Source organism: Arvicola amphibius, chromosome 3 (assembly GCF_903992535.2).
Source record: "Arvicola amphibius chromosome 3, mArvAmp1.2, whole genome shotgun sequence".
NCBI lineage: Eukaryota > Metazoa > Chordata > Mammalia > Rodentia > Cricetidae > Arvicola > Arvicola amphibius.
In genome coordinates, this window is record NC_052049.1 from 27,638,297 (window position 1) to 27,663,742 (window position 25,446).

The 25,446-nt window shown below is 39.7% G+C and overlaps 1 protein-coding gene across 1 annotated transcript; it reads right to left on the bottom strand.

Moving 5' to 3' along the window:
* Positions 1-1,088: 1,088 nt before the first annotated feature.
* LOC119809852 (ubiquitin carboxyl-terminal hydrolase 4-like) lies at positions 1,089-4,001 on the bottom strand. Its single transcript, XM_038323022.2, is given in 3 exon segments — positions 1,089-2,947; positions 2,950-3,901; positions 3,903-4,001. Coding segments are annotated over 3 exon segments (2,889 nt in total). The 3' UTR covers positions 1,089-1,109.
* Between the last annotated feature and the right edge of the window lie 21,445 nt (positions 4,002-25,446).

Below are 25,446 nucleotides of genomic sequence, written 5' to 3' on the forward strand. Positions count from 1 at the left end.
AATTCTAACAGTTCCTCTTTTTGGCAAAATTTTACAAGCTACTTCCAAAATTTATATGGATATGCAGTAGCCAAACTATGTCCAACAACTCGAATCAAACATTTTTGGGCCATTTTTAAAGCAGCCAGAGGGACCAGAAGATGAATCTGTAGATTAATTGCTTGTTGTGCAAGCATAGAAACCTTGTTCAGGTTCTCAGTGTCCATGTAAAAGCCTAACATGTAGGCTTCGTATGCCTATAACCACAGCATTAGAGTGGAGACAGGCAGATACCTGGGATGGGGCTCTTCAGCTAGTCAATCTAGATTAAACAGAGAACTCCTGGCTTAGTGAGAGAATCTTTCTCAAAAATAATGGTGGATTTGGTAAAGTAGTGGTTCAATGTTCTCCTGCAAGATCCATAACCAGAGCTGTTGGTTACCACAAAAGTATGCATGTCACTATGCACCCTTAGGGTTATTGTGCCACACTGGTCATTGTTGTGATTCATAGGCACCATAGCTGGGTAGGACTGTTGGTTGTTTTCTCCTGGTCAGTCACCCTCATCAACTTAGACCATGAAACCCAATATGGACAAGTTCAACAGAACCGCCATATGCGGGCTGCCTATGCATGCTTCAGCATTGCCAGGGCATAAATTTCATTTTTTCATTTCATGGTTTTTATTTTTTTTTTCAAGTTTGCTTGGTTTACTGTGGCCAGACTACCGGGGTGACCAGTATGGGCACCAGAACCCAAAACTCAGGAGTTGAGAGCAGCCCTGTACGGGTCTTCATGGCTGCACCATGCTCAGTTACAGGGTGTTCCTCTCCATTCTTTGGAATCCATGAGACACACTTCACTGTGTACCAAATCCCACCCCACACTTCAGCTCCACAGGTTTATCTCAACACCCACTTAAAAGAAAAAATAATTCAGCCTCTTAACATAACCCTTCTGAGAGAACAGGGTCTTTCTTTTCTTTTCTCTTCTCATAAAAGAAGGTAATTTCCTCATCTGGTTTTAAGATTGACATGAGCAGTCTTCAAGAGTGTCAAAGGCATTCTCCTGGGGGAGGATACTGCTGTGGGGGGGGGGGGGGAGGAGGTGGCAGGGCCGCTGAGTCAGCATCAGTTGGTGTCCATGTTGGAAGCCTCATCATCTCCCAGGCCCTGCTGCGAGCTGCCCAGCCTCATGGCTCCATCAGAAGAGCCTGGGAAAGTGGTAAGTGAGGGCGCACTGTGACATTCGTCATCACGATGCTGGTAGAATAGCACGTAGGCAGCTTTCGTTACTATCTGATCCTCAGAAGCCAGGGACACGTTGCTGTCATCAAAGTAATACCACTTCCCATTCAGTCTGTTCTTCGCATACGCAGTGTAGTGACCAACCCCCATGGCTCCATAGTGATTGGACACAGCAATTAGGTCATAAACATAAGGTCTTGCTGACCGGTCACAGACAAACTCGGACATGTTCAGAGATCTGACTGGGAACTCCACAACCGTGTCAAGTTTATCCCGCCAGTATCTGTTATAGGAGAAGCGTTTGAGATGAACCACCAGGATCTTGGGCAAAGACCACAAGTCAAACTTCTTTGTTGCCTGTTGGTGTTTCTTACAGGTGGGACAGTACCAGGGGTCGTGCTCCCCAAGGGTCTCCATGGTGGTGAAGAGCTCAATGCACTCTCTCAGTGCTACTGCGGTCCTCTTCTTCTTCTGAGGCTGTGACATGCTCACATGCTTCTCACAGGCCTCAGATTCTTGCTCATCATAGTACAGGCTCCGGGTCTCACTGCCCCAGTCAATGGCCAGTGTGGATGGAGAGCTTAGCTTGAGGAGCTTCCCGTCAGTTGCAAGCGCATTGATATCAGCAGTTCCATAGGAGTTCACAAGACTGAAGGTGAAAAGCCTTCTGTGCCGCGGCTGGCCTTTCACCTTCTGGGTGGTCTCACAAGGGTCCTCTCCCTGCTCGTCCTCACCACTGCCTTCTGCTTCTGAAAGCTGCTCCTTCCCTTCCTCTTGATGATCCATTTCTTCTTCGTCGTCTCCTCCATAGCTGCCCCTGGAGCCATTGCATGCTCCAGGCTCCAAGGGTGAACAGAGAAACTCATCAGGCAAAGGCTGTTTTATATAGCGGCTGATTCGATCACAAACAGCTTGATACAAAGACTCAAGAGTTAGCTTGTGCTTAGGAACAGAAACGAGAAGTGGCTGTCCATAGAGCACAGCCCCAGAAGAAGTACTTGATGGCCTGGACTTCTTCTCTCTGAAGTAGACCGGAAGAGTAATCCATTCCGAGCCGTCCATGGAAGCACTGCAGACCTCATACACAAAAATATCATCTCGAGGCATGATGTGGCTTAAACCTTCATCCATTTGGAAAATTTTGTGGAACTGGTGATTATATACATCTGTGACAACCATATTTTCTGCAGCAATGCCAGACAGCTTGGAGAGTGCTTCACACAGGTCAGAAATGGCCCCCATCAATGGCACAGTCACACGGTACTGGATAGGTCTGCACTGAGGGTCAGCAGGAACCAGGAAGACCTCCATAACTCGGTCCTTCTTCAAAGGCAGTGGGAGAGTTAGATAGCAAAATGGATCAAAAGTCACAGAAACTTTAGCACACTCTGGGCACACTAAAGTGGATTTGAAAAGGCCGTGAAAAGTGTCCACAATCACAGAGTCATTCCTGAGCCTGTGGTTCTCCCAGGCTTCCTTTGCTACTACCGCATCTGGCCGCCCATTGGCATCCTTTGGCTCCAGGTAGGGCTTCTTCTTTACTCGGTTCAGGTCTTCGTGCAATCCGTCTAGAATAAAGGCTAACAGCTCCTGAGAGTCTTGTTGTTGGTAGCCAGAAAACTGAGGAGTGAATCGTCCCACTTGGGTTTTGAACATTCTAGGTGCCACGTGAGTGTCCCTTCCAGACCACATCTGCTTGATGAGCTCTGCATAGGCCTCTAAATCTCCCTTTTCATTCCCAGAGGGTTGTCTCTGTTGATCTCGGCTTCATACTCATCTTTGAGGAAGTACTCAGTCAGCGGAGCAGTGTTGCTCAGGCACTGCAAAGCAGAGTTCATGAAGCAGGTGTTCCCCAGGTTTCCAAGTCCACAGAGGCCAGGCTGTATATGAGGCGATAGGGGCTCCTGGCAATTATATGAAGCAGAGAAGCCAGATCCACCCCTGCTGACACCAGAACTGTGCATCCCAGAGGTGTTAGTGCTATCACCATTTGCAATGAGAGAGGCAGACACTGAGGAATAGGGACTTGCAGATGGTTTTGGAGAGGTAGTAAAATTTCTGCTAGGTGCAGTGCTTGATTTTGACTGCTGGGTCTGCCTGGGCCATGTGCCATCTTCATTTTGGGGCTCAGTTACTAGCACCTGACCCTGGTACAGCCCAGCATCCTGGATAGTGTTGTCTAGCTTGCTCAACTGCTCGTAGGTATTGCTCATGTATTTGTTCCAAAGCCGAGTTTCACGCTCTGCAGGGATGTTGAATAGCTTCCTCATCTCCTTCTCGATGGTTGCAATGGTGTCTGCTTTGCTAAAATGGCAACTTAGCACATTGGTGGGGTCACTGTTCTCACAGAGCTTCAGTTCCAGCAAATACACTTCCACTTTGCAGTGCTTTATAAACAGGCCATGCTCCACAACTTTTCTGACAATGGGCTGCTGGCCTTCCACACAGCCATACCAATTTAGCAATTTATTCCAGGCTTCAGTTGGGACCAATACATAGTCCAGCTCATCAATTAAGTGTTCCTTTAAGGTCTGACTTTCAGGATCTGAGAAGAGTCCAGAGTTGTCAATGGGTCCAGGAAACAGATTATGTTCACCCACATTGTACATATCCCAGCTATCAAAGCCCACATACTTCTTCCACTGCTTGAACCACCGGCTGTCAATAAGATACCACTGCGCCCCCACGTTGGAGCGTGGTCCCCATCAAGGCTCCAAGCTCCATCTTCTGGGTCTCCACATCCGGTCGCTCACGGCTGCCTCGGCCTTCCGCCATCTCGTCCACCCATTTCATGGTTTTTAGAGGGAATTTTTTTTGGACAACCATGACCAGCAACTCAAAAGAGGTCTTCTCTTCAGGTTTTCTTCAGTTCCTGGAGGGAGCATTGTCAGCAAAGAAGAAAAAATTTCATTTGAATTTTGTATGTTTATCTAGAGACTGACTTACATGTGTTATAGTTTTTACTAGAATCTCAAAATTAAAATAAGTATTTTTAAATAAAGTGAAAAATAAATAAGGACCAATATCTGATCTTCCCTCATGACACACAAATGAGCACACCGGCATACACAAACAAATGAGCACACCTGCATACATAAACACACTGTCTCTCTCTCTCACACACACCACATTCACACAAAAAAACACTCACTCAAAAACATAGACACACACACACACACCCCACAGAAACACTCACACAAACAAGTGCACTCACACACCACAGACACACATACATATACACAAAATTTAGCTTCCGAAATATTTGGGTTTTCTGTTATTTAAGACTAAAATGGTATGCTCAAGATCAGATAAGCTCACTTGACTTTTGGCAGCTGAAATTACAGAAGGAAGTGCTCAGGCACTGACATTTGACACACTCCACACCTGGGTAAGCCAGAGGGATTGACAGCTCTCTATCATTCCCAGCTGGAACAAATTCTGAAAAGTAAGCAAGAAGTCTACCCCCATCCAGAAAGGAGAGAGTAGGAAGACAGAGCACTCGGTTCCTCTCTCAGATGTTTTCCTAACAGTTCTCGGAGTGTCTGCCATTCCGGGAATTTAGCTTGCTCCATTCTACATGTGCAAAGGGGTAACAGCAGCAACAGTAATGTGCCTCAACTGCCCTCTCTGCAGGCTTGTAAAATAGTGCTAGAAAATCTTCAGCCACAAATATAGCGATGGGAAAAGGTTTACAGGTCAGAAGAACAAAGTTTAAAGCACGAGACAGCAATATGTTAATATATATATGTATATATGACTTTGTGTAGATGTTGGCTTTGTGATACTTCTAATAATATGCAAAAATATGGTAGGGAACACTATAGAATTAAGTAATATATCTTTAAATCATAAATATCACTTAAAATAATTGTAGGTAAGTTATTGGGTTTATAGTTTCTATCACGTAAGGATATAAAACAAACATGATTTGTTTGTTAGATTATGTATATGTAAAAAAATCCCAACATTGAATCTTAAACCATTTTGTTGCTAGTTTGAATGTTTTTCTTCATGGTTGACTCAATGCCTTTCAAACAATTCATTTAGTAAATAAAAATGGATTTCAATATTTCCTTGGTCTGCTCTTCTATCTTTGATATATTGCTGTTTTCACTTGCTGTTCATCTTTGGTTTATTCATCTAGAATAGAAATATTGATGACACTCTCTCATTAATGAAACTTTAAAGCCCCCCAGGGAATAGGTTTTTCTTATTATTGTATTTTCTAGTTTATAAGAAAATAAATCAGGAATTGTTACTTCATTTTTTACATGTATAGCTTATCTCTACCATAAATATAATTAAATCAGAATTCATTGAAGATCATAGCTCAGAGATTGCTTTGTATATTTAAGTTCATACCAACGAGGAGTCAGAACAATTGTAGACGTGTTTGTGTGTGTGTGTGCATGTGTATTGTTTGACTGAAGTTTGGACTGAAGGCCTTCCTCATGCTAGACAAATGCTTTTCCACTGTACCACCCTCTCAGCCCCTGTCAGAGAGAAATTATAAACTTAGTATATTTTACATCACTGACTAGGAAGATAGAAGTTCTTATAAGATATTGTAAACAATAACTTCAAGATTTACTAAAATTTGCTATTTTTCACTGAATTTGTTCTTTGTAGCTTATTTGTTCTGATTTTCTAGATGTGGCATGCCAAAACATCTCTAGCAATTTGGGTTAGAGTCTATTACCTTCTTGGATCCAGTCACAGAAACTTTATCTCCTACATGCAGAAAGCAAAATACTTAACAGGAGGGTATAATTCCATATTAATTGACCTGCACAGTATTTTTTGAACTTTAGGCACTTCTAGCTTTTCCTCACCTTTAGCCTTTCTTGAACTATAGCATTCTGTTAGCAAAAGCACTATTGGTATGAAATAATAACACTGTTTTAAAAGAAACAAGAAAATAGCTGACTCTGAGCCATACATGAGTGATCACAGCTCAGGAAAAGGATCCAAGTTACCCTAAATGATATGTTCCACCAAGGAAGAGATGACGTCAACATTTATAGCTGCAGAACACAAGGAAGTCACAAATCAATATATTTTCCAATTACTTCAGCATCATCTACAGAAAGGCAGGAAAGCATCCTGTAGAGTTCAAATGTTCTCTTATAGCATTCTTGGCTTAAAGATGGGTAGGAATTAGACACCTGCTTAGCAATATATTATGAGAAGCTGTCCTCATAGTCAGAAAGGCCAGATACAGAAAAGGCAAGTGGCTTTTAAAATATCTAAAATATTCCAGCTATTATAGACCCTTGTCTTAGAACATCACATCTCCTTGCCGTCGCAGGACTCTAGCTAGTGACACAAAGCAGTCTGCAGTATCTTTAAGATTGTGCAACTTCTTTGGAGAAGGTCAGCTCACCAGAGCTGAAATAAAAATGCCCATTTACTATAAATAATAAATGGGCAATGAAACTGAAAACTTAGGAAGTGTAAATTTTTAACTCTATATCCAGAGCCAGGTTTTTTCAGCCTACAGCTACAACCCACAGGATAGCCATTGATGCATCTCAACACCTATGTAGATAAACAAGGTAATGTCTCAGTATCAGATTCACTGACCAAAGCATTCAAGTGACAACGCCAGGTATGACAACTGGGATTATTTACTCACACCATCTGATTTTGCCAATAGCAAACAGGAACTAAGCTGAGGGACTGGCTTGCTGTCTCATCTGTTTAGAATATCTTGATCTGCAAGGAAGCCCATTCTAAGCGTCACCCTCCATGTGCTTGGTGAAAGTCCGACTATTCTTTACCTTTCTGTGCTGTGCAAACTACCGTGACCAAGGCAAGTTTTCGAAGGAAGAGTTTATTTTGGTTTCTGGCTCCAGAGGATTAGAGTCATGACGGTAGAGAAATCATGGCAGTAGGCATAGTAGCAAGAGTGATCAGGGAGCTCGTCTCTTCGATCAAAAGCATAAAACAGAGAGAACTAACAGGAAATAGCCTGAGTCTTTACATTTTCAAGCCCATCTCCAGTTATATACTAAACCTTCCCAAAGAGAACCGCCAGCTAAGAAGCAAGTGTCCAAACACCCAAAAGTGTGAAAGGCATTAATCCTTCCACAGGGGATCCCCTGCCTTTAATAAAATAGAAAGCCACAGTGCTTGCCCATTTTCTTTGTCCTTCCTGCTTTCTAATCCTTCCCTTCCTTCAAGGGCACTCTTATGAGTTTTGCTTCTGTTTTGTTTATCCCCTAACACCAAAGTGCCTTTTGTTTCTAATTTATAATAAGTATGAAACTTGTCCAGGAGCTTCAGCTTTCAGAAAGTGGAAAAGCCAAACTGCATAAGTTGGCTCTCTTCAGATAGAGTGAAGGGTTGTCATTTTCATGCCTGGAGGCTGAGCTTGAACTTGAGGTTGACTCATCTTTCTGAAGATTCCTTCATAACAGAGTCTGTTTTGAGGACTGACATCCATTCAGAGCTGTGAGGTGAGTTACAGGAATTTAGTTAAGCATCATGGCAGATGTCACTAAGGACCCACCCTATTTATGAGCCCTTACTCACCTCATCAATGGAGACCAGCACAATTTCCAGCTGCGAACATCTGCATCTTTAAGGACTTTCTTAGGAGTTCAAAATCCCCCTTTCTCTTGTCAGAGCATGTAGAGTTCTTGGGTGTCCCACTCTTAAGGAAGTCACCAAAAGATAATAAGAATTAGCACATCCTGTTTTCCTGGGCCTAGAGGTAGAAGAGCCCTGAGGTTATTGTGCAGTTTCTCAGCAATTTCTGGTAGCCTTTGGCTCCACCTCCACCTCCACCTCCCCAGCCCACACAACAGCCACATTTTCTTAATAACACACACTCCCTGATGCTCCCTCTCCTTCCCGTTTCACTTTTTTCTTTCTACACCTCTCTTTTCTGCACCTGCCAAACTTATTTTCTCAAGTCCTTGGCTCAGAGACTATTTCAAGATCTCAAGTTGAAACAGTTATCTGTTTCTTTTCCGGTACAGATAAGCACAGACATTACAAACCCTGGACTGTAAGTTGTCTGTGCCTTGGGGCACTCTCAAGCTTCTGGTGAAGGGGAACAGATGAGTCAGATCATCTGCAGGCCCCAGCCCATACTTCATTGCTTATGGAACCAGCTCCTTGGAATCCTGACTCTTCTCCAAGACGAAGAGTTAGATGCCCATCTAGCCAGACAATCTCAGCATGATTGCCTAGAGATGATCTGCTAGTAACAACTTAAGTTTACTAGGTAAACTCTGAAGGTTGGCTCACAGTTCACTGAGAAATACAGCGCAATCATTATTCAATAGTAATCTGTTGTCACATTGAAAAGGTGTATTACTTTTCATTCTTCTGTAAAAGTGGTTGATGTTTTATAATTTATTCTTTTTATATTTTTCTTTGTGAGTGCTTTGCCTGCATGTATGTGTATGTCATATGTGACTTTCAGAGGACAGAAAAAGGCACCAGAGTCCTCTGGAACTGGAATGAAGGATTTCTATAGGATACCATGTAGATGCTAGGGACCAAACCCTGGCTCCCTGTAAAAGCAATAAGTATTCTTAACTACTAAGTCAGCTCTCCAGCCCCCATACTGATATTTTTAAAACAGTTTCTTATATGTAAACATAGCTCAACATGGGAATAGATGATTTATTGAAACTATGTTTCAGTTACTAAGAAAGAGACGTGTTTGTATGCCAGTTAATAATCAGACTCTGTTCTAGATATTAAGGTATGACATAATGCATAGCATTATTAAAGTGACTTTTGATTGATATTTGAGGAAGGGCACAAGGAGAAGCAGAAATGAGCAAAGGGAAAACTCGATGTATGCTTTGGGGAATACTGCAATTAAAATTGCCTACCAATTTTTTTCTTAATTTGAACCACAATAGTTAGAATCTATAATGTGTCTATCATTGGACGTGGGAAAATATTAAGCCCTTAAGAAAGCTACCAATCTACAAAGAAAGCAGGGCCCCAAAGAGACTGACAACTAAAGTACCTTCTTATAGGACCTTATAGGACCTCAATAAGTCCCATATGAAAGAGGAATATAGATTGTATATCAGCATCTGTTATACTTTAATGACCCTTAAATATGGAGCATGGTAACCTTTGCAAATTGGTCAGATCATGATACCAGTTCCTATCTCGTTGAGTCTTCCATAAAACCTCTTCTAGAAACAATTATCAGGCATCTAAAACACATACTTTAATATGGGTTTTGTGTACTTAGTGTATCCTTGAGCAATATTATTTTAATACATGGGGTTAAGCTGCTTGTATAAGCTATTTCTCCAATTCTAAACGTACCATAGATAAGACATGACCCAACTGTTCATCACAGTGATGATAAAAACTGGAAGACTCCCAAATCCAAATCATGTAATGATACAAATCTTGATCAAAATGTACAATTAATCAAAAATAATTCTTAGGAGCCAAATAAAGCTTGTACTATTTCAGTAGCTTGATTTCATGGTCTTCCAAGAGCCATATTGAATCTGTACAGCTATTATAAATTGTCTAAATCAACAGAGTTGTCTGGGCTGTTATGACTATGTGCGCAACCCAGTAATGAAGATACAAAGTATTTGGCCTCAAAAATGTTGATCACATCACTTATGTACCTACTTGACATTATGATTAGAAGCATTTAATGAAAACATTACACCCATTTTGCGTCAATGGCTGGAAGTACAACTGCGATTATTTGAGAAGAAACTCTCCTAGTTCAGTGTGGAAAAATGGTTATATCACCAACCTGAAAATTGTTACAAGTTACTGGCTTGCCTCCAATTGAAAGCTTAGGAAAGTCAGCTTCATTTCCTTCATCTATAAAAGCATAGAATTAATGAAAGAGAATAAGAACATTAGAAATTTAAAAAAAAATAACACATGTTTCAAAGAAAGATTTGTCTATAAAAATTAAATCAATTTTTAAATAGTAGACTTTATGATTTGGATTTTATGACCCATTGATGCAGTTATAACTGGCTTAACAGATGAAATTCTCCAGAGAAAAGAACAAATATTATATATATATATATATATGATACATATCATATGAATATATATAATATAGAGATGGTAAGAAGGGACAAAGGAAGTTTTATTGTAGGAAATGGCTTATGTGATTATCAAATCTAAGGAGCCCCATAACTCACCTTCTACAGATGGGAAAACAAGGAAATTCCAATAATGTAAGTCACAACTTGAGTCTAAAAGCCTAGAACCAAGACTGACCATATCTGAGAACAGGAGTAGCTAAGTGCCCCAATTAAAAAAAAAAAACTTGATTAATTCCCTTGTCTTTTTTTCTATCTTCAGGCAGTGGGTCAGATGATGCTCATTAGATTAGTGAAGACTGATCTCCGTGGGCAGTTACTCGGCCGTTCCTAGTATTCCAGGCCTACCTAGTCATCACATTTAAATCATTCTAAGAAATAAAGAAATAGAAATTAGAATTATAGTCTAAATTCTTAGATACCTAAAATTAACATTTACAAAAAAAACTGTGGACAGACTCAACATGTTTTCTCACATGATAAAAATGCACACATTCAGTAGAGATGCTGATTTAAGTCCCACTCATCCTGTGTTGCTCTGAGATCTTTCACCTTCAAGCTCAATTTACCATAAATAAACCACTATGCTTCTATAAGACCAGAAGCACTTATATTGGAAGAGCACTGTAATTCATGGCACTCCACAGCCCTGAGTCTGAGCTCAGGGTTTTCAGGTAGCATGCACTGGCACTGTGTGGTATGACAGAGGCAATACCAAGTGCACATGTCCCTGTTGAGAACCAAGGCTTCAGTGAAGTTGCTTGTTGAGACATGGGCTAGCACTGCCAGAAACACACCAGACTCATATCACTGACCTTGAGACACACTCTAATTCTTGGTCACTGAATATTCAGAATTCTTTACTGTGATCAGACTTTTCACAAGTTCTACATCCAATTACATAATCCTACACAACCAACCCATCCTTTAAGATGGTGTTCTTTGAAACCTTTCTCTGACTGCACTGAATCTGTTTTTCCTTCCTCCTGTCTATTTTTCCAATAGCAAACAGAATGAGATTTTCAAAGAACTTTGCTTTTTTCCCCACTATAGTGATGTAGCCCCCTAACAGCTTTTCAGAGTTGCTAAGAAATGAGGAAAATATCTGGGCATAGTGATGCACGCCTTTAATCCTAGCACTCAGGAGGCAGAGGTACATAAATCTCTATGAATTCAAGGCCAGCCTGGGAAATCCTGTCTCAAAAAAAAAAAAAACTAAAATAAATAAATATGAAAGAAATGAGGAAACTAACTAATGCACAGTTTTGTTTTTGTTAAGCTAGTCTACATCAGCAGCTTTTATCATTCTGTAAACCAGGTACACTGCTATTCTAAACGATATGCTAGGATCCGCCCATCTCAGAATCAATGACGATGTTAGAATCTCTGCCCAGAAACTGAACTTTGCCCACTTAACTACTAGTCATGCTTTTAATCCCAACCAACTTTTTCTCAGCTGTACCTTCTTACAGTACTCTCATCTCGCCCCACAAAGAATCAATTTTCTATCAGATTCTCTCATAGAATATTAAAACTGCCCCTCTAATTACTTGTTCCACCTTTTATTTCATTTTATATTTTTATAATTATTTGATTAATGATAGTTTCTTTTCTCTGAATGAGCAAGATCTAAACACACAAAAGGAACAATGTTGTTTTGGTCAACATTTTATCCTTAATCTGTAGGCTTCAGTCTCATGCTCCATGATTCCTGGTTATGTCTTATTGGCAAAATATTTAGTTGCTGAGAAGAGACAGATCTCTTTGGAAATTTGTTTTAACATCAAATTGTCAAGACCTAAAATTTACTATCTGTGTAACTCTAAAGAAATTCTGTGATACCATTCAATTTACTTTTCTTCTCCTGGAATAGAGATGACAAGAACACCCATCTTGTTACATGTCATAAAGCATTCCTGCAATCCCAGCATTCCTGGGGTTGAAGCAGGAGAATTATGAGTCAGAGGCCAGCTGAACCTACATAGACCATGTACCTCACAGGTAGTTGAGCCAGTGAAGTGTATCAACCATGTGTATGCAAAATCCTGTGCCTAACACATAAGTACACTATGAGGGTTGTAATTCTTGTCATTGGTCCCATATTGTTCTTGGTCTCCAGATAAGAAAATGTTGGCATCTGCTACAGGTTTTCAGTCTCATCACGACGTCGATAAGAGGGGATGAAAATGGCTGGACACAGAATAGAATTTTTCAGAGGCCAAAATAGTCATATCAAAAGAGAAGTAGGAAAAAGAAATTTGTTACAGTGTTGATAAAAGAACTGGAAAAGTGCTGGCTAAGGTTAGCATCAAAGAAGAGAGTTTATTCATTCCTTTTAATGTGTTAATTCAAAACATATCTGTTTTAGTTGCTTTGTCTTCAGATGTCTAAGAGACAACATCAACATTAAAATGAGAAACTAATTACCAAGTTCTCTAGAAATTATCTTCTTTGATTTCAGAACATTCTTACCAAGAATTTAATGTTCTTTTCCTCTTTATTATGTCAGAGACTAGCTTTCTGGGTCTTCAGTTGTTCTAAAAGGGGATTATGATGAAAAGGGATTTTGATGATGGAGGAAAATAGTCGGATTTTTCACTAAACAGTGAGAGTCCTAGCTCAAGGCCAAGGTGCCCGTTTTTATCAAGGAATTAACTGCAGAGCAGCAAATGGCTTTGAGTGCATGTCTTATGGCTAGAGCCGCCACAATAAAAAAACAGCCTGCTGCATCTGGTTCATATCCCATTCAGTGCGTGGCATTTTCATTCCATTAGCTAGCCCTGAAATTTCCAGGTTCAGTGGAAGATGCAAAATTGCACATTTCGCTTATAGTGGGGGTGACTTTTATGCAGGAGGATAAATGATAGTTCTGCAAAACTCATCTCGAAAGCCTATACTTCTTTATGAGCGATCCCACCCTCCAACAGCCACAATACACCTCACTAGAATATGCAGGGTGCGTAGCTTACCTCCAGATAACTTATCAGAATCACATAATCTTTTATTCAATACGAAGATGAGAGTCAGATTGTGTGAGGACATCTGCTGCAAAGATATGACATCTCTGATGGTTTTATAAGCAGTGAATATGGCAGCATGAAAACTATCATGGTTGCTCTCATTTTACAATCTTAAAAGTACTGCATCCAAGTTCCACTGAAGGTCTGACCGCTCCTTTAGTACAAAAACCACATAGAACTATGAGAATATATATTTCTGATGCAAAATTTATAGTTGTTAGACAGGACATGCACAGACTATTTCCCTGACTGTTCTTTCTAGAATTTGTATCTTGGTATATTTAAGTTCCAGAAAGAACGTAAGCAACAGGGCATGCACATCCATTCATGAGGTTTTTCAGTTTCACTAGAGAACCTACGTCACCAGTCTGTATGTAACAGGGCATGACAATGTTCGGTCAATATTTGTTTGCTATTTTTACACTATTTGCCATTGATAAGAGTATCTATACAGTACCATCTGTTAAATAGCATTAGAAAAAAGTCTTGGTTCTGAGGTGACATGCATTTTGTAGCATTATTACAAAATAACAATTATTCTGACTGGTTTTTCAAAGCATGTGGCTGAAAATAGTCGCTCTGAGTTTAGAAAATGCAGCCTCTATTTCTCTGCATTCTAATTTATTTGTATTTGTAAGTACCTTTGTGATCTAAATCCATTTCATTCATTCCCTATTCAATCCATTCACATTATAGTCACGTAAGTAATCTGCAGTAATTTATCAGTATCATATGCTACACTTCAGCATTCAACAGGTCTAACAAATTGTGACCTATGGCTTTAATTAATTAATAAGATGTTCTGGATGAGAGAACGTGGATCCTCAATTTGCTTCTGTGGTTAATACAGTCTATTGAGGAACAAGCAGACTATTTTCCCCACATCAGATTCTGAGAACAGAGAGAAAATCCAGAGAGGCTATAAAAGAAAAACATACTACCGAATTTACATTTGACACAATACGCAAAGAGTCTCCTATAGTCGAGGTACAAGACTTGGGAGGGTGTCCCATGCCTTCAGAAGCTTATAGTCCAGACAAGTAGAACCCAGAATAAACTAAAGTCTTCTTTCTCAGTTTAACCAAACTGAAGATTGGTTTAGGAGCAAAGAAACAGCCTGTCGAGGGAAACCCTGACACCGCAGTGAGGACATGTGCGTTTGCTGGTCCATCTGCAGCTCTACAGTCAACTGGACTAACAGAACCACCGCCTGTTACTGAGGGTCTCCTGGGAATCCCAAGCTACATAAATATTTGAGTGGGATATTTCTTCGCTTTCTCTTCAAAAGCAACATTAAACTTCCCACAGCTGGGAAAGGTTGTTTTCCCCTATTATTGAGATCAGTGAGTCAAGGCATATGTCTTTAATGGAGGTTTTGGCAAGCATGGCATTGGAGTTATTATTAGACTTGAGAGAAGTAAACTGCATAGTTTATTTTCTGTGCTGCAAATACAAATCAATGGTTTAAATGAAACACTGCAGTTTATAAAATGTGGTAGAAACATTCAGATAAACAAAAGTCCGAGTTGACACACAGCATTTTTATAATGCAAATTTGTACAAATGTAAGACTATGGAACTCAAGCAAGGAAAGAACAACCCTTCCTCTCCCCCAAAGAATAAAAACCTATGTATGCCAGGAAATGTGCCCAACTTTTAAGGAATCTAGTTCCTTCTGCATCCTCTGGTTTCAAGAAGAGGAGGCTCACTTTAGTTGTATTACAGAATACTGGGGATGCCCAATTGTGTACCATTATATATGCAAATGCACTGGAACCTAAGGAAAAGGCTAACACCTAGAGAAGTCTTCTCAGTAAAGTCAGGCCATAACCTCTCCACCTTGAGGCAGAACATCACATCTATAAGTATGCTTGGCCACAGAATGGCCTATCAGTATTGCACCATCACACATGATAAAGTGCACCTACAGTGACACGTCACTCATTCCCCTTCCTCCCAGTCTTTCCCAGAAACAAATTCTTGCATTTTTTCAACTTTGTATATGTTCTTGTACATTTCTCCTCTAAGATTCTTGCATTCTTTTAACTGTAGCTTAACTCTGATTTATGACTTTATCCAAACACCATCAAATTCTCTCTGCATGTCTGTGCACGAGGGCTTGAAGGCTACAGGCCAACATCAGGTGTCTTCCTCACTTTCTTCTCACCTTATATTTTGAGACAGAGTCTCTCACTGATGCACCATGATACCCAGCTCACTCTGCACTGCTGAGGATCCAAGGTAAGATGCTCAAGCTTGTTTGACAGTGGCTTTTGTCATTTATCTTAGTCTTTTTTTTTATATGAGTGCCTCTTCTCTCCATGTTTTCTAGTTGAGGAACACAGAATATTCTTGTTGGCCTATGTCTTTTTAAAATGAGGGTATATTGTCATAGGATGTTAGCTAACCTCTGGATTTGAATAGAGAAAACTATAGGGAGTCCTCACTCACCTGCCCTAAAAGCTACAGCAAACAATCTCTACTTATGAAAAACAGAGAACATGGTGCCAACACTCATGAGAACGTTATATAGTATTCACTTGTGCAATGAGAAGGTGTCTGCTTATTCTAGCCTGTTCCATTTAAACTATTAAATTTCATTTTCAGAGTTTTAGGCAGATTTGGTTCAATTCAGTGGGTGCTTCCAGAGTAAATACATGTAGCCTAATCAAAATATAAATCAACAAACTGAGATTTGTATCTCTAACAAGAACACTTTTTTTTAAAAAAAGATACATGCTTTAAAATAAAAATAAGTGAATTTCTGGCTTTATTGCTGTATTCCTTTGAATAACATAGTATCTTGCCATAGTTGATCACCTCAAAGGCATTATTACTCAAACTATAACATTTACTGAACATGATTGCATAAGCATGCCTCATATCTTTCAGTATTAAGTATTTATGAAGCAAAATATTTTGTTAAAATTATAAAAGTGGTTAGAATTATGTGTGCTTAACAAATATAATTTTAAAACATATGGCTATATTTAAAAACCACTGAAAATATGGTTATGCATACTCTCTTACTCATTAACTTCCCCAAATATATAATACAGTTTGTGCCTTATATGTTATCTTAAAAATAATAGATAGATAATGAACATCATATCTATTTACCCACAATGTTTAAACAGGAAAGTATATTAATACTAGTCTGATAAGCATAACTTTAGGCACGAAAAGAATATCTGGCTTTCATGGAATCACTAAATTGAATAGCAAACTAAGGACAAAAAGTTCAAAATATAAATCTGTTGATTAAAAATAAATCATTGATGAAATCAGAAGTAAGCCAATACCATGGAGACACTAACAGGAAAACAGCAGTATTTAATTAATCTAATATATAAGTGTTCTATTTTGATTTCTGTTGCTGTGATAAAAATATTCTGATCAAAAACAAGCCATGGAAGAATGTATTTATTTTCATTATGCGTCCAGGTCAAAGTCCATCACTGAGGGAAGTTGGGGTAGAAACATGGATAGGAAATGTGGGGGAATACTGCTTGCTGGCCTGCTCCCAGACTCAGGGTTAACTGGCTTTCTTACACAATCCAGAACTAAATAGTTCTTCCCATAGTGAGCTGGACCCTCCTACATCAGTTCAGACAATTCTTCACCAACATGTCCACAGAGCAATCTGAAGAAGATGATTATTCAATTGAGACTCCTCTTCAGATGATTCTACATGTTGTCAAGTTGACAGTTAATGATAACTTGTACAATAAGCATAAAAATGTATTTAAAATAGTATATGTTTAACAAATAATATATGACATGTATTATATAACATCAATATTATTATAACATCAATGTATAGGTTCCTGTTAGGCAAAGTTTGATATTTACTGAATAGTGACCGATAACCAGATCTAGGAGGAATCTTGAATCTTTCCTAATGAGGGGATTCTTTTTATTTTGCCAACAAATTACAGTTCATTTAGTTGTATATCTCACAAAGGAAACCGACTTTGCTTAGCATTTCCTTGCTATAGTGTAGTCACACGGAGTACTCTAGTCTCTTACTGGTCAGCACCTAATGGTGCTTAACATGTTTCTTAGTCAGTGTTCTTTTGCTGCGAAAAGACAATGACCAAGACAATTCTTATAAAACAAAGCATCTAATGGGGCCTTGCTTACAGTTTCAGAGGTCTAGTACATCAGCATCATAGCAGGGAGCATGGAAGTACACATGCAGGCATGGTGCTGGGCAAGTAGCTGAGAGTTCTACATCTGGATCCACAGGCAGCAGTAAGAGGAACGAGACTCTGGGCCTGACTTGGAATGGAGAAATCTCAAAACCCACCCTGAGTGACACACTTCATCCCACAGTCACACCTTTTCCAACAAGGCTACACCTTCTAATCCTTCTCAAGTAGTGCCACTCCCAGAAGACTAAGCATTTAAATATAAGAGCCTATGGGGGCCATTCTGATTCAAACCACCACAACACCTAATCCACTCAAGAATCCATCAATGCCTACAGAGTCTCTCTATTCTAAAGGCATCAAAATCAGCAATGTGCTCTGTGGAAACATAGGAACTATTAATGGTAAATGTGAAATATATGAAAACTTCATTGATCTTGCCATTCTGCTTTGCAATGTAATTCCCAGAAATCAAGTGTGATTAAAAGTAAGAAATAACTAGTTTAAACTTTTTCAATTCAAAACTGATGAGCTAGCTCAGCAGTTAAAAGGTACTCACTGTTCTCACCAAGGACCTGGGTTTGGTTCCCACCACCTACATGGTGGCTCACACCATCAGTAACTTCAGTTCTATGGTATCTTCTTATCTCCATGGCACCGGGCATGAACATGGTACAAAGATATACATATTAATTAGATAGGTGGATAGGTAGGTGGATAGATAGATAGATAGATATATGGATAGATAGATAATAGATAGATGAATAAATGAATAAATAAGTAAACAAACAACCTCTACAACTCCTAAACACTTAAAAATTGGATTTAACAGTCTATTTGTATATTATCATTTTAAAAACATAGTTCTATTAAGCCCTGTAAAAATAAGTATAAAAAGTCTGCAAAAATAAAACATACCATAAACATGTATAAGTAGATAGATTATTTTTTTGTTTGATTGATTGTTTGGAGACAGTGTTTCTCGGTAGCTTTGGAGCCTGTCCTGGAACTAGCTCTTGTAGACCAGGCTGGCCTCGAACTCACAGAGATCTGCCTGCCTCTGCCTCCTGAATGCTGGGGTTAAAGGCATGAGCCACTACTGCCCGGATAGATAGATTATCTTGAAATCGAATTGTTCAGCCATTTCTTTAGTATGCTCTGACAGCCTGAAAATCAGTCGGAATAAATGTCCTAAAGTCGGCTTCATTGCAGATCCTGACTTCCATGCTATCTTCTACAATTCGCCCTTCAAAGCTTTCCCTGAGAGTGATGATGGCTGCAGAAAAGGCATTTTCAAGTTCTGGGCTTTTTGTTCTGTCTTTTTCAAGGAAGGTTTTCCCATTTGCATTGTTCTTTCCCATCGCCGTGGCCTTCCAGGAAGAGTAAGCCCCAGATGGATCTGATTGAAATGAATGCTGCCATTCCTCATTTCAACCACAGAAAAAGGACACTCCGAATGGACAAACACCACCTGACCGCTCTGCGTCTCAGAAGCTACTCTCCCTCCCAGATGGGCTGTGCAAACGGCGTCTTTGCAAACAAAAAGAGTATCGCCCAGAACATTTTCCAGCACTGTGTACCAGTACTCTATAATCTGGGCCTCATGTCACCGAACACCAAACCCAAGTGCTTGGTAATTGGTTCCGCTCTGTGTGCACTTCATCCACACAGAATGGACGTGTTTCTTCTTAGTTTGCAGCCTTTAGTCCCACTGAGGGGAACCCAGCAGCTACAGCAGCTAAGCTCAGCACGTTCTGTCTGGAAAATTCTGCCAGATGAGATGAATACAGTTGGAGCTAAAACACACTCCATCATCTTCACTCAGAGTCAAAGCATGGGAAGTTTCTTGGACACGACAATGACAAAACTCCCTTGCTCTTGAGAAGGTACCATCCTCCAGCAGGCATTGTCAGAGCCAAGATTATAGGGGGAAAAAAATCCTCTCTGCTCTGAGCTTGCTCTCATCTTGCTTCATCATCAAAAGGTAATTAGATTTCTCAGCTCATATAGTCTCTCCAAGCAGGAAGAACAGAAAACAGAAATGTCACAAAACTGTACATGTGAGTCATCTGTAATTTTGTGTGGATAACTCATCCACCGTTGATAAGGACACAGGCACAATTTTCGACCTGATGGAGAACAGTACATGCACACCCGTGTGCACTCGAGCACCTAGACGATGAGACGTGGTTGCTAAACAACGCTGCTTTCCACCCAGGACCTGATGGTTCCCTTTATGTTTCCCAAGGATAGTGGCCTTTACATTTCTTTTCTCATACTGCGGTTCACTGTCTTTTGTATCAAGGCAGGGCCAGCCTCACAAAGGTAATTTTGAATTCTTTTGTTTACTTTCTTTCTCTTGTAAAAATTTAAAAAGGAAGGATTTCATTAATTTTCTGGTAGAATTTTCCAGTCAAGCCACCAAACTGAATTTTTATTTGCGAGTCTCTGTATTTCCAGCTCACACTTTCTATCTATTCTTTTAAAATATTTTTAACAGTGTCCTATATTGATTGTACATAGTATTTGGTCTCACCAGGACATAAGCAGAATCATAACACACTTTGACCATCTAATGCCCTAGCATTCCCCATTTTCTCCTTCCCCATCAATGCCCTCATTCTCCTAATGATTCACATTAGATATACATGTTTATTTATCATGTAAAATCCAAGACCCAAAAATGAAATAATAACATGATATTTGCCTGTCTGAGTCTGACCCAATAGACACAATTTGGTTATCTCCACTTGTGTCCACATTATTGTAAGACACAATTTTATTCTTCTTTATGGTTGAGAAAATTTTATTGTGTGACTATGCGCCACATTTTCCCCGATATTTTGTTGATGTACACCTCAGATATTATTTGTTGTTGTTGTTGTTGTTGTTGTTGTTGTTACCAAATTCTTGACCAGAATTTGAAAGAGAAACAAGTTAACCAGAGTCAGGAAGTAGAGACAGCAGAAACATTGCCGGACCATAAAAACTCAAGGACTCCCCCTAAAGAGCCGCTTCCTCTAGCACAGCTCTGCTTACTAAGCTTCACAACCTTGCAAAGAAATATCAGCAGGAAGAAAGCAATGCTCTAACACACCAGTGTGTGGGGGACAGTTAGCACACAGCCAGCAACACTGTCCCCCTAGCTCCCCTAGACTCATGGTCATCTCATTGTCCGTCACGCATTACCTCCAACTTCAAACATCCCTACGTGATGGAACCATGGACTCCAACCCTCTGAAACTGTAAGCCCCAAATAAACTTGTTCTTCTATAATTTCCCTTGGCCATGGTATTTCAGCACAGTAATAGAAAAATAACCAAGACAGGAGTTGGTGTCATGGAGTGGGCACTGACAGACGTCATTATGTGGAGTTTTTTCAGAGAAGTGTGGAAGACTTTGGGACTTTGGACTTGGAAGGTGATTGAAGATTATAAGCAAGATTAATAGGTCTTCCCTAGTAAGAGCTTGAAAGACAATAGGGCTGAGAGCACTGGATTATGGAAGCCCAGCAAAAGGATTTCAGGGAAAACAAAAATAACTAGGTTAGAGACTATTTTTGTACTCTTTGGCTTTCTGTCCTTGTCCTAGGAATCTTCCTGATACTAAATGGAAGATTTTTGAATTATTTTTTTAGCAGAGATTTCAAAATAGTAATATTGACTATATTATTGTGGTTATTAGAAATTTCTCTTACGTGGGTCTACAATGAAAAATAGCAAGAAGAGTATAAAAGAAAATTTTAGGCAAATTTAATTCAAGGAGGGTACCAGGCTTACCCCCAAAGGACAACTGAACTTGGTAAAATTAGCCACATGGTTCTAACTTTAGAGTCATGAAGGCTACCTGATTAAAGAGGTTGCAGAATCTTCCAAGGAGAAATGCAGACAGGCTGTGGAATCAGCCAGAGAGAGAGAGAGAGAGAGAGAGAGAGAGAGAGAGTCAGAGAGAGAGCATTTGTTGCAGTCAACAAACCTGGAAGGATGGATTCACTAAAGCCCTCTGACATAAGACATGGAACTATAAGATTTCAACAAAATTCCCACAGGCCAATTTGATGAAGGCAATTCCTCATTTGAGATTTTTCTCTTTCCAAGACATATTTAGGTTTGTGTAAAGCTTTAAAAAGAACTGTAAATGTGACAGGAATTAGTCTCAAGAAAATCAAATTTATTGAAGAAGAAAAAAAAACATTTTGGGGCATTTGTTGACACTGAGCTTACATTTTTATTAGCCTGAAAAAGAAACAAGGAAGTATGAAAGAAGCATTGAAAACAGAAAGAAGCAGTGTGGCGGTTTCTCAGGAAATTCGGGATCAACCTACCCCAGGACCCAGCAATTCCACTATTGGGAATCTACCCAAGAGATGCCCAATCATACAACAAAAGCATATGCTCATCTATGTTCATAGCAGCATTATTTGTAATAGCCAGATCCTGGAAACAACCTAGATGCCCTTCAGTGGAAGAATGGATGAAGAAACTGTGGAATATATACATGCTAGAATACTACTCAGCGGTAAAAAACAATGACATCTTGAATTTTGCAGGCAAATGGATGGAAATAGAAAACACTATTCTGAGTGAGGTAACCCAGACCCAAAAAGATGAACATGGGATGTACTCACTCATAATCGGTTTCTAGCCATAATTAAAGGACATTGAGCCTATAAATTTGGGATCCTTGAGAAGATAATAAGAAGGTGAACTCCCAAAAAAAGATATAGTAATCCTCCTGGATACTGGAAGTAGACACGATCACCAGGCAAAATTGGGAACTTGAGGGTTGGGCGAGACTGGGCCAAGGGAAGATGGGGAGAGAAAAATGTGAAGGGGAGAATGGGGGGAGCTCGGAGGAATGGGATGCTTGGGATATAGGAAGGGTGGATATGGGAGCAGGGAAGCATATATCTTAATTTAAGGAGCTACCTGAGGGTTGTCAAGAGACTTGACCCTAGAGGGGTTCCCAGGTTTCCAGGGAGACGCCCCCAGTTAGTTCCTTGGGCAGCTGAGGAGAGGGAGCCTGAAAAGGCCAGTTCCTATAGCCATACTGATGAATTTCTTGCATATCACCATAGAACCTCCACCTGACGATAGATGAAGAAAATGACAGAGCCCCACATTGGAGCACCGGACTGAGCTCCCAAGGTCCTGATGAGGAGCAGAAGGAGGGAGAACATGAGAAAGAAAGTCAGGACTGTGAGGGGTGCGTTCACTCATGGAGACGGTGGGACAGAACTAAAGGGAGATCACCAACTCCAGTTGGAATGGGACTGATGGATCATGCGACCAAACCCGTCTCTCTGAATGCGGCCAACAGCGGGGGCTGACTGAGAAGCAAAGGACATTGGCACTGGGCTCTGATTCTTCTGCATGGACGGGCTCTGTGGGAGCCTTCTCAGCTTGGTCGATCACCTTCCTGGACCTGGGGGGAGTTGGGAGGACCTTGGACTTAGCATAGAGTGGGGAACCCTGATGGCTCCTTGGCCTTGAGAGGGAGGGAGGGGAGGTATGGGTGGAGGGAAGGGGAGGGAAGGGGGAGAAGGAGGGGCGGGAAGGGGGAGGAGGAGCGGAGGGAGGGGGAGGAGGAGGGAAGGAGATGGAAATTTTTAAATATAAAAAAAAATAAACCATGAGAAGGAAAAAAAAAAGAAAACAGAAAGAAATTTGATAAGAACTAAAGATAGAATAGTTTTATAAATAAATAGAAAAATAATTTCAAGAACACAAATAGTTCATTCAAAACACTGAATTTTCACCTAACAGAGGAACGTAGCATATTACACAATGGAACACAATTATATAACACAGGAAAGAATAACTGAATCTACAAGATATGAACACATACATGATTAGCTACTGTATCTAGAGTCCATTTGATGCCCACCAAGATCTCCATTTTCTGACACTGGGTTTTAGGGGTCATAAACATTACAACATAAGGTACTCGTTTCCACTTTATGAATTATGTCATACTGAACAAAAGGTAGGATGCTTTTGCCATCAGCTGCAGAGTGTGTCGTGGAAGCAAGGATTGCAATTTCCTCCCACAATTATAAGCATCAAACCAGCTTCTGTGACTCAGTGTTAAGAATTAAGCTTCTACCAGCAAAAAATCTGATCCATATGTATTGTTATGAATTTATACCACTGGGAACACTAGAAATTACAGTTTACTGTTGTTTTTTTCTTTCATTTCTCAGAGCTAGAGAGTGCACTGTGCTTCTTCTGAGCTGTTGATAAATTAACGAAAACTTATTGTATGTGGCCTGATCAGAACATTGTAGAACAATGTTAAATAAAATTAATCTATTACAGGAAGATCTGACTCATAAATTAAGCTGACAAAATCTCAGAGTACTTCCTGTACTCAAGATAGCATGCTGAGGGTCTAAAAAGAATCGTCTTTAAACTCTTCTGCACACACTTACAAACCACTACTTTGTACTCATTGCTTGGTTCCTTTGTTTCAGGTAAAATTTCATAGTTTTTTTAACCACCACCCCCTTCTGTCTTTATATCAAATTATCTAGTCAGCATAAGCAGTTCGATGACTCCACTAAAACAGAAAAAACAAACCTATCAACTGTGAATCAACTGTGTTTTAGAGGTTAAATCACATTTTCAAATCTAATAATGTTTATCAAGATACATTTTGTTCTGAAGTAAATGCTGAGTTGTACTTTTAGTCATAAAAAATGACTTGTTTATTTGGAACAAACTTAGAATAAAGCTGTAATCATAAAACGTTTAAGGAATATGAAGATAAATAACAATGTGTCGAGCCACTGTTACAATCACAGACTTTGCCTTCTTAGTATTTATTAGTCTAGAACTGTTTCCAGGTAAAAATAACACTAATTAGAAATAATCAAACAAATCACTCATAAACCACAGAAAGGCCAAACTAAGCATGGATGCTGACAGTTGATAAATAGGTGTTAGGCAGATATTACTACATGTTTATAAATATGTAGTAAATGGACAGCTAAGATGGAAAAGACAACAATCAAATAAGCAAAGAACAAAAACAAACTGAATAATTCTAAATGCTTCAGTGAACCTAAAGCAAGCAGAAATCTCTTACCTTAAGGGTAGAAATACAAAATTGTGCAGCCATTCTAGGAAACACTTTGGCAGTTTCTTATAAACAGATAAATACCTGCCATATGTTTGAATAATCTACTAGAGTAGTTCCCTTAGATGAATTAACATTTTTTTTTCAAAATGCTTTTGGAGTAGCAGATAATTTTGACTTGGTTCATTTAAAGGTGACAGAAATTTGAAATAGTTCATGAATGAGTAAAGTGGGGACCGTTGAGACATTAGAATAGGGGCTGGAGAGAAGGCTCAGAGGTTAAGAGCATTGCCTAATCTTCCAAAGGACCTGAGTTCAATTCCCAGCAACTACATGGTGGCTCACAACCATCTGTAATGGGGTCCGGTGCCCTCTTCCGGCCTGCAGGCAAACACACAGACAGAATATATACATAATAAATAAATATTTTTATTTTTATTATAGACATTAGAATAGCATTCTGCACTGGAAAGGAGATGCACTGTTGAGACAAATGACAGCAAGGATGAGTCGAAAGCATCACCATGGTGAAAGGAAGCAGTTCCGACAGGCTCCGTGCTGGTTAAGTCTATGTACCAGCTTTTGTAAGAAAAACACTAATATATACACCTGCCGAGGTACTCTGTGGTTACCAAGGAGTAAATGTAAGGTAAGCATAGTTTGACCTTAAAGTGGTAACAGAAATTAGAGGGATAAGGGAAGTGTTATGAAATCTAGTTCCAAAAGGGGCTACATGGATCTACCAATGTATAGATCTCACAGAACTGAATTTCTAAATAAAGAGTGCATTTTTGTGTACATTTAAAAATGAAAAACACAGTTAAAATACCATATTTTTTGTTTGAGTATTTGAGTTTTGAGGAATTAATGCCAAGAAATAATATTAATAAAGCAACATTCTAGCACACTGGCATTT